Source organism: Kickxella alabastrina (assembly GCF_025024165.1).
Source record: "Kickxella alabastrina strain RSA 675 chromosome Unknown BX661scaffold_41, whole genome shotgun sequence".
NCBI classification, from domain to species: Eukaryota; Fungi; Kickxellomycota; class Kickxellomycetes; order Kickxellales; family Kickxellaceae; genus Kickxella; species Kickxella alabastrina.
Window position 1 is genome coordinate 43058 of NW_026251512.1, and position 14956 is coordinate 58013.

Sequence of the window (14956 nt, forward strand, 5' to 3'; positions counted from 1 at the left end):
CACTTTGTACTCACTTTTTTGTTTTTTTAAAAACAAGTGCAAAATAAATTATACGATGTAGTGTGCATTTTTCAGTTTACTTTCTTTTCTTTTATGAAAAGGTAAATAAAATATCTATTTTTTGCCTTTTGCTGTATTTTAAAATAAAAGCAGCCAAGTTATTTAAAAGGATTGTAAACAAACCAGCAAATGTAAATGTATTTGTAGAGGTCAAAAAATAGAGCGACTGTCTGGTCTGTTTTTTTCAATTACTTTTGTATATTTCACCATTTGTTAAACACTTTTTCTTTTTTTTTAAAAATAATTTTATATATTAAAACATGCTATACATTAACCAACTGCCGCTGGTTATAGTAACTAACATACTGCGGTTCGCCGCAGACTCGCACAGACAGGGAAACAATTCATGGAAAGATCAGCTTCACTTACTCACCGTGTGCTCCACCTGGCGTCGGCTCGCTAGTCGCATGCTCTACCGCCATATATACCTCGAATACACCACCAACCACAGTGACCACACAGGCAAGCCCATCTGGAAAACCAACGTCAACCTTGCAGCCATGACGAACAACACACGCAAAGTTAAAACCGTTCAAATCGAACTAAGCGAGTTTGAAATGACCGTTGATGCGCTCAATGCCTTAAAAAGCTTGTTTGGCTTTGGCCGGCTTAATTGGAACCGGGTTAACTTTTTGGATCTAAAATTGTATCTTGTTAATGGTGCTATATCCGAGGATGAGCGCCAAATACCGCTTGGCAATTTGCCTCAGCTGGAGCTGGAGTCGGAGATGGAATTGGAGATGAAAAATGACTTGGCTCAGTTTGCCCAGACCATGGCACAGTGCATGCCGCATGTCACTCGGCTCAACCTGGACGCCTACACCACCGACAGCATGGCAAAAATCATTGGCAGCACACTGGTGAACGAGTACGCAGGGAAGCTCAAATTCATAAAAAGTATATCCAATCTCGAGTTCCAAAACACGCGCACATTTGGGCATCTTGAGTACTTAAAAACCACACTCAGCATTGACTGCAAATCTCTGCTTCCAAAGGTTAATCCAGAGACACTAGGGTATTTGGAACTGAGCAACGTCACACAGTTGTTTTCGTGGGATGCGTTTTCGGGCGATTCATGTGGGAGCTCCAATACTATTGTGTTTAAGAATCTGGTTTATTTGAAAATGAATTTTTCGGCCATGCCGTTCTTGGACATGATGTCGGATGCAATGTCGGACCGAAGCAGACATGGTACTGGGAAGAACTACCGCGTGCACTTCCCAAAGCTCCGAGTCCTGAAGCTTCACGGCGACCCGGCACAGACAGACTTTATGACCACTGATATGTACCCGGACTACTTGGAAGAGCTGCGGGTGTACGGCGATCCTGGAAACTTGGCAGTGTGGAAGGACTCGTCGATAAAGTCGATATCCGGCCTTTATATGTCAGTGTTTTCAGCCAGCAACAAGGAGGAAGGTGTGTTCTACCAGTCGACCAACCACTTTTTCAGTGACGACGACATGGTAGAATGCGCTGAAATGACACTGTTTGCACTGGATTTCCCCCTGGATCTCGACAGAGTGTGCTGGACTAATATCTCAACACTATCGACCATGTTCTCCGCCGACTACAGCACTGCCCGTGTACTGGTATCCAAGCTTCCGCGGCTCGAGCAACTGAACACCTTCATGCTCAAGTCCGGCGACCTTCCTGCAGAGTACCGGGGGGTCACTATGCCAGAGCAGGCGCTGGGCTTGGACTTGGCTCCTCTGGACTCGCAGCTGGCCCACCTATGCATCTACGACAACACATATCTGACGTGGGACGCGCAGCTGGATGCTGCAGCGCTGCAGCTGCTGGTACTGCAAACGCAGTCGCTGGAGTCTCTGGTTATTCATAACCCGGAGCTGCACGACATAATGGTTGATTTCATTGACACTTTCAAGGCATATTTCAAACACCTGAACTGCATTGAAGTCATCTTGAGCAATCTCTACGTGTGAATTATTAAACTATTGTATATATATGGGAGGGGGGCTATCTCCGCCTTACTCCTTAGTCTGCCAGCCACTGTGGCTTATGCTGGGAATCCAGGTGCACGGGAGTCTTGAATACCTCGATGAACTCCTGGTCAGATATGCGGATTTTGGTTCCCGAAAAGCGCTGATACTCGTCAAAAATAGCTGTCATCGCCCATGCCTGTAGCTTCCTAATGCATCCGACAAGACAACCGACACGGCGGATACCTCGATTGCAGTGGATCAGCAGCGGGTGGTTGCGGGTATCCAAGACCTCAGCCAGGATCTCAGCGACCAGCGCATGGTCCATTTCCTCAAACGGTTCCTTATTGGCAGCAATGCGGAAGTGCTTATGGTTGATGCCGTTTCGCTCGATGAACTGCATATGGTAGTCCTGGCAGTCGCCGTCGTAGACGTAGATAATCGTGCGCAGCCTGAGCTGTAGAAGAAACGGGTGCGATTTGGGGTTTGGGAAGCCTGACCGGTAGATCCCAGGTGCAATCATTGCAAAGTTTAGCGGTGGTACGATCAGCTGGCTCTGCCGCTCGGCGATTTCTAGCTGCTGCTCGTCCTCGCGTTGCATGAGCGTGTGCATTGTGAAAAAGGGAATTAAAATGATATGCGGTTACTGTTAAATGTAAGCTGTTTTTTCTCTCTCTTAGGTTTTTCTGTGACTTGGCTTTCGAAACGCATGCACGGATTTGTGAGTACACAGCAGGCGTGTAGAGTTGTATGGGCAAAATTCCCGTGTATATTGGCAATAAAATCCACAATGATGGCTTAATTTTTTACTTTGACTCGCGACACAGTGTATAGTTATCGCTTCTGCAGAGTAAAGCCTCATCTCATGTATTCCTAAAGTTGCAAATGATGATAAAAACACATACATGTCCGTCATATTGTTCAAGGAGCCAAAAAACAAAAAAGTAATAGGAAAAAGAAGATTTATCCATAGTAACTATCCCCTCTCATTCTCTCCCTCCATATTTCCATATGGTCTGTCTTCATGTACCAAAGAAACAAGCGTGTCGAACTGGAAAAAAGTAGACGATACTCTTCGTTTTTTCTTCTTCACATCTACGGGTTTAGTGGCCCTCGGCCTTGTGCTTTCTCGCCTGGATCTGAGCGTACTTGGGGTTCTCAGGGTTGTTGGCGTAAATCTCAGCTACATGAATAAAAAGTACAAAAAGAGGGGAGTAAAGCAAGCGCTTTGTTTTTTTTCAAGGGTCAAAATGATATATCAAAAGTTAGTATCGATTTGCTTCTCTTTTCTTTCGTCGATAAACTGTGTGGCATATTATTGCAACACGACGGCAGGCTGAGTATGGTCGGTTCCAAAAAATGCGATAAAATGCAAGGGAAAACATGAATGCATTCTTCGTTAAATCGGGGGTCTGTATTTTTTTAGGCCGCCTTTCGTTCGAAATATTAAATTGATAACTCACCCTCGCACATGGTGTCCTGGATCTTGGAGAATGCGAAGAGCGTGGCAACACCGCCCAGGATGAAGGGGTGCATCAGCTTCATGTACGGAAAAGGCCAGGAACGCATTGTAAATTACAAAAAATAGAATATATTTCAAATTTCACAAGAGTAAAGTTAAAATAAGAAATTAAACAAAAAAGAAGAAGGGCTGGTGTTTTTTAGTTGAATTGGTATTGAACCTCTGAGGGATTGAATTTTTTAAATTGCTCTTTTATTGCACAGTGCTTGGAGTGTATGCGCATTTCAATGCTTGCTATCTCTCCTCTGTTTGCAAAACCAATCCAACTCAAGGAAAGCAAGGCTTATTTCTGCGCCCTATCAGTTGAGCAGATTAAATCAGGCGGATTACGTTAGTGGTGATGATTCCGTGATTCGCACAATCAAAAAAAGAAAAACCAACACACAGGATGGACGTGGATTGGCCGCTGTAATAAAACCTGTATCCCCTCGTCACTGCGATCTAAAAATAAAAATGCCATGCATGCATGCGAGTCATCACAGATGATAAAAAAAGAAAGGAATCCCCTCAGTTGATGTGGATAACAAGAAAAAAAGCAGCATAAGAAAATGACCGTGTGCCTGATGGCAGAGCGATGGGGGAACGACGAAATAAATTGCCAATAATTTAGTTGGGTTGCAGCGTGCGATTTTCATTTAATGCCACCGTATCGGAGCTTATCGTCGCTCTATTATTAAAAAAACTCCCCAGTCTTGTTTTTGTTATCCCAGTCAGCGTGTTATTATTTTTTGCTTCGACTCGCGCTATCAAAACAAAACAAAGCATACAAAACCAAACAAACCCAAAAAGCTGAGCAAAACAAAGCAAACAGTGACGCAAAATAGAGTCTTGAGTTTTTTTTATCAATTTTTTCTTTTTCTTCTCTAGGTTTTTTTTCTAATACTTTTTCTTCACACCAAAAAACAGTACTATTTTTTATTATTTGACGCACTGAGTTCCAAAAACGCTGTTTTAAAAAGTTCAAACTTTTTTAAACAAATATTTTTCTTTACAACCTACAAAGGCATAGGAGCTATCCAGAACAAGACATTTTTTCAATGCCAGAAATGGAAGGCACTTTGCCGCAACAAGAACAACAGGAGCAACAGCAGCAGCAGCTAGAGCAAGTGCCCATACCAGCCCAAGCAGCAGAGCCCTCGCCTGTGCCCTCATCTGTGACCTCGTCGCGCTTCCGCGCAGCGGCCATGGGTGCGCTCAAGGCGTCGAAGTCGCAGTCGCCTTCACCATCCCCTCTCGTCAACGCAGTCAACGCAGCCAAGGAAGTGACGAATGAAGCGGCCCCAATTAGTGTCGGTACCACCGCTAATGCAGCGGCGGTCAACGGCCAAGACCAAGACCAAGACCAGGAGCAGGAGCAGCTGCCGCCAACTGGGCCTCTTCCGCCACCACCGGCTGCCGCAGCGCAACAACAATCGGGGCCTCTGTCGGCCGAGCAGAGCAGCAGCGTGGCAGAACAGACCGTACCCCTACGCGAGATGAAGTCCAAGGCCATATACGACATCGCGCGAACAAAGATTTTGACGAAGCGCACGCTGTTCCGCCTGAGCACAGAGACTGGATTCATCAAGCTACGCGCCCGGCAGGCTGCAGCGGCATCAGGCAAGTCAGGCTCTCCCGCCGCAGCAGGGGCAGCCGAGTCAGGCAGTGCGACGGCGGCGCAGGCCAAGGACGGCGGCGACGGCTCGGTCCGATCAGTGGCCGGCTGGAAGGAGCAGGGCGCCATTGACAGCGGGAAGAAGCCAGCGCCGGCGACCTCGCAGCCGTCAGTGTTCGACACGCTCAACACATACATCGAGCTCGTCGACCGCTCAGGCATGTGGCGCAACTGCGCTGGCGTTTTCGGGCTGATGCTGCTGACGTACGTGCTGACGGCGCTGAACTTTGGCCTGTTCGGGCTTGTCCTGGCGGCGACGTACGGCGCGCAGTGGTACCGCAACTCAATCATCCGCTACCGCCGCGCGGTCAAGGACGACCTGGAGCGCGCGTACGAGAGGGCGACGATCACGCGTTCGCTCGAGAGCGTCGGGTGGATGAACGAGTTTGTCACTCGGTTCTGGCTTATGTTTGAACCGTCGCTGAGCCGCATGGTTATTGACACCGTCGACCCGATCCTGGCGCAGAACGCGCCTGGGTTCCTGGACTCGCTGCGGCTGACGACGTTCACGCTGGGCACCAAGGCGCCGCGCATCAACGGTGTGCGCACATATAGCGAGCTGGAGGACCGCAACCAGATCGTCATGGACTGGCACGCGTCGTTCACGCCCAACGACCTGGCGGACGTGCCAGCGGTGCTGCGCGAGAACCGCGTCAACCCCAAGGTTGTGCTGACTGTGCGCGTCGGCAAGGGCTTTCTCGGCGCCGGCATGCCGATCCTGGTCGAGAACATGGTCTTCAAAGGAAAAATGCAGGTCAAGCTGCAGCTGGGTCCGGTCTTCCCGCACGTGCGCACCGCCGACGTTTGCTTCCTCGAGCGCCCCACAATTGACTTTACCCTCAAGCCCGTCGGCGGCGACACGTTTGGCATCGACATTGCGCACATCCCAGGGCTGCGCACCTTCATCCTCGACATGATCCACGCGACCATCGGCCCAATGTTCTACGCGCCCAACCACTTTACCGTTGACGTCGAGCAGCTGATCAGCGGCGCTGTTGCCAACATCCCGACGGCCAAGGGCGTGCTGATCATCCATGTCAACAGCGCGCGCGGGCTGCCCAAGATGGACACCTTCGGCAAGGCCGACCCGTACGTCCGCGTGTCGACCGTCAAGCACCCGGAGATCGCAAGGCGCACCAAGACGATCGAGAAGACACTGGCACCGTCGTGGAACGAGACGCTTAAGCTTCTGATCTACAGCAAGACTGACACGATCAACCTCGAGGTCTTTGACTGGAACTCTGTCGGCAAGGACGAGAAGATCGGCTTTGTCAGCTACCCGATGCAGACGCTGCTCGACCAGGCCGAGACTGAGGGCATCACGCTGCCGATCAAGATGGGCGAGAGCGAGCGTGGCCAGCTGTCTTTCGACATGTCGTACTACCCGGTGTCGACGCGGACGCCGCAGGCCGCCACTGTCGACGCCGAGGGCAACCAGCTCGACCCGTCTGCCGAGGCCGCCGCCATGGAGAGTGGCGAGGCCGGCGAAGACAACAGCGACCTGGACACACTCATCGACTCCAACACTGGCCTTCTGCGGCTGTTTGTGCGCTCGGCCAGCAACCTGGCAATGACGCCGGCGCTGGCGCGCAAGCTCAGCGTGCGCGCCGAGGCGTACCTCGACAAGGAGCTTGTGATTGAATGCCCCGAGATCAAGGCCACGGATGCGCCCGCGTGGGAGGTCGGCAAGGAGCTGTTTGTGCTGGACCGCGACACGGCCGTCATCCGGCTGGTGCTGGTGGACACGGCGTCGGACCGCACGGTCGGCACGCTCAAGGTCAAGGTCGACGACGCCCTGCTGCACCAGACCGGCGAGAGCGGCAGCGACTGGTACAGCCTGGACGGCCACGTGCAGGGCAAAGTGCGCCTCAACGTCAAGTGGCGGCCGATCCTCATGGACCCCGATGTCGCCATGGGCCTGGGCCAGGGCAAGCGGCTGCCGGGCCCGCCCATCGGCATGGTCAAGCTGACGTTCCACGAGGGCCGCGGGCTGAAGAATGTCGAGGCCGCGAGCGGCAGCAAGTCCGACCCGTACATGCGCGTAATGGTGCAGAACCGGATTGTCGCCAAGACGCGCTACATCGCCAACTCGCTCGACCCCATATGGCACGAGACCCTGTTCATCCCTGTGCACAGCCTCGGCGAGTCTCTGGCGCTCGAGTGTATGGACTGGAACCGCTCCGAGAAACACAAGCCGCTTGGCGAGTCAATGCTCAAGGTCAGCCGCCTGCTCGGCAGGAAGGCTGTTGATGAGAAGGGCGATACTGTGTTTGAGAAGGCCGCGCCCGTTGAGATGTGGGCTGGTCTGCGCCAGCGTAACGGCAAGGTCAAGGGCGAGGTGCGCTTCCGTGCGACGTTCATACCCGCGATCAACTTTGACGACATGCTGAGCGAAGCCGAGCGCGAGCGCGGTCTGCTGGACATGCGCATCAACAGCGGTGGCCTGGTTCTGGGCGACGAGGTGCCGCTGACAGCTGGCTCGGACTCGTCCTCGACCTCGTCTTCTGAGGAGGAGGATGAAAAGAAGAAAAAGGCGACTGCCCCTTACTTGCGCCCTGGCATGCCAGTCAAGGTCGGCGACAAGCGCGAGCTCACGAGCAATCTCCCCGGCGCGACCGCAGTCAACACACCGCTGGAGGAGCAGGGTCCGACAACACCCGGCGGCCGGCAGCAGCAGCAGCAGCACCGTCTACCTGAATCGATCTTCTCCGGCATGACAAACGGTGGCGGCGACAGCCTGTCACAGGCTCTGGCAAGATACCCACGGCTGCCCAACATCGACTACAAGCAGTTCAAGGCCGGCGTCCTCTCAGTAGCAACAATCGGGTGCCGTGGGCTCACCCGGCCCTTCGCCGGCGTCTTTGTCGACGTGTTCCTCAATGGAAACAGCCAAGCGCCGGTGATCGAGACTCTGCCGTCGCGGCGCCGCGGCTACGAGCACATGTGGGCGGACGAGTTTGCACAAGTCGCTATTGCCGAAGCCAAGCATGACTCGCTGGTGTTTGATCTCAGATGCCAGCCGGCTGGCAGCAGCGCTATTGACCGCGAGAGTAGTAGCAACAACGACCGCGATGAGGATGTGATTTCTATTGGTCGCGCGGAGTTCTCGATGGTCGAGCTTCTTGAGAAGAAGCTAGTCAATACGCCGGAGCCATTCTGGCTGCCGCTGAATGCCGGCACCGGCGAGGTGCTGGTGCTGATGCGCTATGACCCGGTGGAGGACCCGCAGCTTTTGCCCTCGGAGAGCATTGCCGACCAGGGCCTGGTCCGCCTGCGCATTGCGTCGGCCACCAACCTGCCGGCCGCCGACAAGTCGGGAACCTCCGACCCGTACGTCGTCGCACTGGTTGATGGTGTCAAGGTATGGGAGAGCCAGACGATCAAGAAGACGCTCAACCCGCACTGGAACCAGCAAACCGAAGTTGGCATCCGCCAGCGGTCCAAGACCGTGCTGACCCTCGAGGTGTACGACTGGAACCAGATCCAATCACACACGCTGCTCGGCACCACGACCATTCCGCTCAAGGACCTGCCGATTAACACGCCAGTCGAGAAGGACTACCCGCTGGCATCATCCAAGCTGGGCAACCACGGCTCGGCGTTGCAGCTCAAGTTCCAGTTTAAGCCCTGCTACGTTGAGCAGCATGATGCGTCGGCGCCGGTGCTCCTGGGCGTTGCCCAGACTGTTGTCAAGGCTCCCGTGACTGTCATTAAGGGCGGCGCGAGCGTCGTCGGCAACGTTGTCGGTGGCCTTTTCGGAAAGCTGGGCAGCAGGAAGACGCAGCTGCTGGGCGGCGGCAGCGGCAGCAGCAACAGCAAGCGCAGTGGCAACGATGACAAGCACGAGTCGTCTCCAACAGCACTGCACGAGCGCAAGCTGTCGGCTGCTGCCATCCAGAGCATTGCAACGGCAGCTAACATGCCCGCTGATCACTTCGATGAGTCAAACCGGGGCCAACAAGATTGGGCGGCCGACGTTGATGCAGTATCGCTGGCGTCCAATAACAACTCCCCCCTGGACAACGCTATTGGTGCCCCAGTGGCTGACTCAGATGCTGCGCTGGCGGCCAATACGATTCCGATGCCGCGGCTCAGCGAGTCCCTCGACAGCTTCCCAGTCTCCGGCATGCTTCAAGTAACGATCGAGTCCGCCGAGCTCTGCGAATCCGCATTACACAGCCACATCCTTGGCGGGCGCAAGCACAACGTCATGGTGACCATCGATCTGAACCGCAAGACAGTGCACAGGACGCGCGTCGAGAAGGATGTCTCGGGATCGCCAGCAACAGTAACGTTCCCGCATGAGTGCTTCTCCTTGCCTGTTCTCCAGGGCGGCGCGCCCATCCTCACGGTGGCAATCAAGGACCATTCGAGCTTCCGCGGCGATAAGACACTGGTTGAGATGGAGTACAATGTGCTGGCGGAGCTGAGAGGCCAGCTGCTCGAGACGAATGGCGCAAAGGCGGCGTCGGTCTCGAAGCGGTTGGGCACGGACACTGCCGCTGTGCTGATGACCGTTGTGTTTACGAGCAACGGCTTGTCGGACGAGTCTGTGGATAACATGAGCGTGGCTGGGTCGACGCGTGGCCGCCAGGCGGGCGACAGACACACGCGCCGGAGCTCAGCGTTCAGCCGCAAGTCGCTAAAGTGATATTTTTGGATTGATAGATTGATTGATTGATTTGTTGACAAAAGCTTTCTCATATATATTTAAATTACATTAATTGCATATTCTCACCTCTAAGTTATTTATTCTAGTCTTCTCTGGCCGATAGCACCAGCTCCAGCTCGTTCAGCATGCTCTGGGTCTCCTGCGGGTTAATGATCCAGCACGTGCAGCAGGCAGTACGCGTGGAAATGTCGTTTCCAGTAGACAGAAACTGGTCGCCCACGTGCAGGGTGCTCTGCGGGCCAGCGCCCAGCATATTCTGCAAAATGCGAACGCCAATCAGCTTATTTCCAATATCCACCCAGCAATCGTTTCCGCCATTGAATGCGCAAAACGGGATCGGCACGTCGCCCGGCTGGGCCTTAGGCGACCCTTGGAACTTAAGCAGGGCGAACTGCGACGACAGCGCGCACTCGTCCAGCTGTTCCCTGGTCAACTGCTGCTGCGCCTGCGGAACCAGCCCAACAGCGCGCGGCTTACGCAAAATCTCGGCATTCAGCGACATGCGGCGAACGCAGTCAGCGAGCTCGCGCTCAGCAACGTCCAGCAGCTGCTGCACCTGCGGGTCCGTCCACGAGCGCAAAGACGACGGGTACTGCGAGTCCTCCACGTAGTCCAGACGGTACGCGGGGTTGCAGCGGAAGAGAAAGTTGCACTCGCCGCCAAGCACGTAAAACCGCCCCACCTCTTCTGGCGTCAACTGCTCCTGCGCAAAGCCCTTGAGAAGCCCCGACAGCCGATGCTCGTAGCGTGGCGCGTCGCTGCCATAACCCGCAGCAGTAACAATGGCAACGCAAATACGACGACGCAGCAGCGAAATAAGCAGGTGGGTCAGCTCATTGTCCTGCTCGAAGTTCTGCCCATCGGCGTACAGCGTCATGTCCCCGTCGAAAGTCACCAGCTGCAGATCCGGCGCAATCGCCATAACCTGCGCAATATTAAGGATGCGCCGCACATCATTAAACGACGGCGGCACGTGCTTGCGTCTTGAAATGCGGTCGCGCTGGTCCACGCGGCGGAACGCCTGCTGCAGCGGCAAGTGGGTGAAAAACGTGCCGATGGATGGCACCAACCTGGCCAGCCGCGAGTAGCCGCCGATGCCTTGGTGCTGGAACTCGCGGTGCTCCGAGATCAGATCTTCGATGTTGCTGAAGATCTCGGCGTAGCGCTGGGTGTTCGCCTCTTGGGCCTCTTCCGTGTAGTGCTGGTGTAGGTTCAGGTGCACGTGCTTGGCCTGTTGCTCGGATTCGCTGAGCGGCTGCGGCTGTGCGTGCAGCACGAATGGTGTCAGAAGCATGCCCTTGATGAACTCGATCAGCGTGTCGCGCTTGTGCGCGCGCAAGTGGTAGTTTACCCTGTACTGCGAAGTCATTGCAAGTGAACTGGGTTTATTTAGGGCTTATTTAGGGCTTATTTAGGGCTTATTTAGGGCTTATTCTGGGTTTATTCTGGGCTTATTCTGGGTTTGTTTTGGGCTTATTCTGGGTTTGTTTTGGTTTTTGTTTGCAAAAAAGCAGAGAAAATAAAGGAAGCGATAGAAAGGAGGTTGAAGCAGAAGGGAGGGAAAAGGGCTAGCTTTGGTTCAATTTATACCAACTTATGTTGCATCATCTTTCTTTCCTTTTACACTACTACACGCGCTTTGCTTATTCCCCTTCAAGATCAAATCAGAAATGGCTCCCACGCCCCCTCCCCCCTTTATTCCTTCTTAGTTGCTCATTAAGCAAAGAAGAGAAAAAGAGGTGTTGGGAAAGCCAACAGCCTAATGAATATAAAAGTAAACATCAATTTAGAAAATACATGCATGACTGCGGTTGGGATTAATACTACGCAAGTCATACGCAGCCAGGGGAGGCGATGACGGCATATGCTCTTTATTTAAACCAATGTCCTCCTTTGATCCGGCGATCCCCAGATCCAGCGATCCACAGATCCGCAAATCGACAGCATCAGAAGCGCCATCAGAAGCATCAGCAACTGCTAGAAAATTAAAATCAACACCCATCAGCATTAAGCGACGATGGCGGGCTCTCCTCTCCTTTCTCTGCTTTCTCGTTGCGTTACATTCACAAAGCCTTATTCTTATTATTCTGTACCTATTCTGTATTTTTATTCCGGACTGCAGCCTTCTGCTAATTAGAGAAAGCCTTTTAGAATGAGCGGCAGCGAATCCTCCATAGCCACGCAGGTGCAGCACCTCATGCCCAAAGAAGACTCCGCCGTGCTTCCCTCAACGGACGAAATCAGCAGCCTCGAGCGCTCCCGCTGCAGCGAGTTTTTCCAGGGCCGCGGCAGCAAAACACCCGAGCGCTACACGCTGATCCGCAACCACATCCTCGACCAATGGCAGCGCACACGGCCCGCGTACCTGACTAAGATCCGCGCACGCAACGGGCTGCGCAACTGCGGCGACGTCAACGCCATTGGACGCGTCCACGCGTTTCTCGAGGCCGCCGGCGCCATCAACCAGGGCGCACAGCCGCTGCGCGGCGTGAGAAAACCGCAGCCGCCGAGGACCCCCAGGCATGCTGCGCTACACAGCGACGGTGGCGACGAGGGCGGCCAGGGGCTGCTGACGGACGACAGCGCCGAAGAGGAGCCGTGGCCGACCCCACGGCCACGGCGCCGCAGCCAGCAGCAGCAGGGCGGCCACGTTATCGCGCACGTGGTTGAGCGGCGCGGCGACGGCGACGGCGACGGCGATGGCGACGGCGATGGCGACTACCGGTGCCCAAGCTCCAGCGACACCGAGCAGCAGCAGCGCAAGCGACGGAAGCACAGCCACCCGTGGCAGCCGCTCAACGGCGGCGAGTTCCGCCTAATCCCCTGCTTGGAATTCGCGCAGCAGCAGCAGCCGCCGCCGTTCGCATTGACCATCACCGCCGGCGCCCTGGCACTGATGGATCTGCACGCGCACCTGACATACTCCGAGGTCATCGGGCTTCTGGGCGGCACACAGGCCGCGGGCGCAATCCACGTCGACGTGGCCTTCGCCTGCGCCGGCGCCGGATCGGCGACCGAGTGCGAAATGGATGCTGCTGCAGAGGTGGCTGCGCGCCAGGTGTTTGCGCGCGCCGGGCGGTGCGCCGTCGGCTGGTTCCACTCGCACCCGGCCTTCGAGCCCACGCCCTCGGTGCGCGACGTGGCCACGCAGCGCACCTACCAGGCGCTCTGCCGCTTGCCGGACGGCTCCGAGCCGTTTGTCGGCGCCATCGTGTCGCCGCCCGGCGGCTGCGGCGCCTACGGCGTCAGCGACATCACGGTCTTCTGCGTCCCGCGCGACTCCCCCCACCAACCCTTCAACCTGCCATACCGCGTTGCCCAGGCAGACCGCCTGGACACTGCGCTATTGGACGAGATGGCTGCGCTGGTGCGAGGCCAGGCGGCCCGCTTGATGGAGCGCCGCGCCGACCTGGCCAAGCGGTTTCGCCGCTCGGAGGCCACGACGGCGCTGGAAAAGCTGCTTATATCGATGCGCTCGCACTGGCACCCGGATGTGCGCCAGATGTGGGACGACGAGGTGTCGCTGCGCCTGCGCCCGCTGCTGCTCGACCTGTTTTGCGCTAGCGCCAAGAAAAAAAACGTCCCTGCCACTGCCGACGGGCAAAGCTAGACGTACGCTTGAGCTTGATCCGCTTCACAGGCGCCATGTTAATCGCGTGTGATCAGATCAAAGCACCGCTGATTTCTTGATTCCCGGCTCCACAGGATGAATTGGGCCATGCAAGTGTAATCCTGACTGTGTGACTCATGAACTCTTGCCCCAACCTTATTATCGCTGGCCCCGCGGCCATTGGCCCGATACGGATTACCACCAATAGCAATAGAAAATTTTGGGAACAAAAAATATTGATTCACTAAAGAAAATGAACGCGCTGAATAATATCGGATTTAAGGCACAGCTCCGCCTACACTGAACAACAATTTTTTTTTCCCACTTCTTCTTTACTCATTTTTTTTGGAAAAGACATTTTTCTTTTTGCTGCAGCGAATAATAAAGCTCTTTTTTCTCTCTTCACCTTGGTGCTAGTTTTTACATGTACTCGCACTCCTTTGAGAAAAATTCATCAGACTACATTGCCGATCAGGTTTGGAGGGCACTAGGATACTGAATCTCTTCTAATCACTCTAAAAACAACAGCTATAAACCCATTCTTGCCTCTTTATTTCTATTACACACATTCTCTCTCTTTATCTTACAATGTCTCTCTCTACCATCGCTAAGAAGCTCCTTGTCAGCCCGCCCGCTCTTTCGGTGCGCCGCTCCTTTGCCTCCGCCGTTGCGTCGTCCCCCCTGCACGCGCACTACCCTGTGGCGGCCGGATCGCAGACCGCTCACCTGCAGCTGCGCACTGGCGAGACCTTCACCGGCGGCTCCTTTGGCGCCTCAGTATCGACCGTCGGCGAAACGGTCTTCACCACATCCCTCGTTGGCTACCCCGAGTCCATGACCGACCCCTCGTACCTCGGCCAGCTGCTGGTGTTCACCCAGCCGCTGATCGGCAACTACGGCGTCCCCAAGCGCACCCGCGACGAGTTTGGGCTCCTGAACCACTTTGAGAGCGAAAAGATCCAGTGCCGCGGCATTATTGTCAGCGACTACGCCGCCAAGTACTCTCACTGGAACGCCATCGAGAGCCTCTCCGAATGGTGCGCGCGCGAGGGCGTCCCTGCCATCACTGGCGTGGACACCCGCGCCCTAGTGCACATTCTGCGCGGCCAAGGGTCCACCCTAGGCTCGCTGAATGTTGGTGCGGAGCCCGCCCAGACCATCGACTGGGCCGACCCCAACGTCGACAACCTCGTTGCCCAGGCATCCACCGACTCCGTGCGCGTGTTCAACCCCACTGGCGACGTCCACATTGCGCTGATCGACTGCGGTGTCAAGTACAAACATCATCCGGTCGTTGTGCCAACAGGGCGCGCGCGTCTCGCTTGTTCCCTGGAACCACCCTGTGGCGTCGGAGCTTTCCTCCTACGACGGCATCTTATCTCCAACGGCCCTGGCTCCCCAGCCCACTGCACAGAGACCATCGACCAGATCCGCCACGCGTACTCTGTCTACCAGCGCCCCATTTTCGGCATCTGCATGGGTAACCAGCTGATGGGTT

The 14956-nt window shown here is 55.0% G+C and overlaps 1 protein-coding gene across 1 annotated transcript; it reads right to left on the reverse strand.

Moving 5' to 3' along the window:
• Positions 1 to 3103: 3103 nt before the first annotated feature.
• Positions 3104 to 3545, reverse strand: BX661DRAFT_201079 (uncharacterized protein; the record flags this gene model as incomplete). The annotated part of the gene is made up of 2 exons (XM_051538471.1): positions 3104 to 3183; positions 3464 to 3545. 2 exons carry the CDS (start codon positions 3543 to 3545, stop codon positions 3104 to 3106), a joined length of 162 nt encoding a protein of 53 aa, XP_051388652.1.
• Positions 3546 to 14956: the final 11411 nt, after the last annotated feature.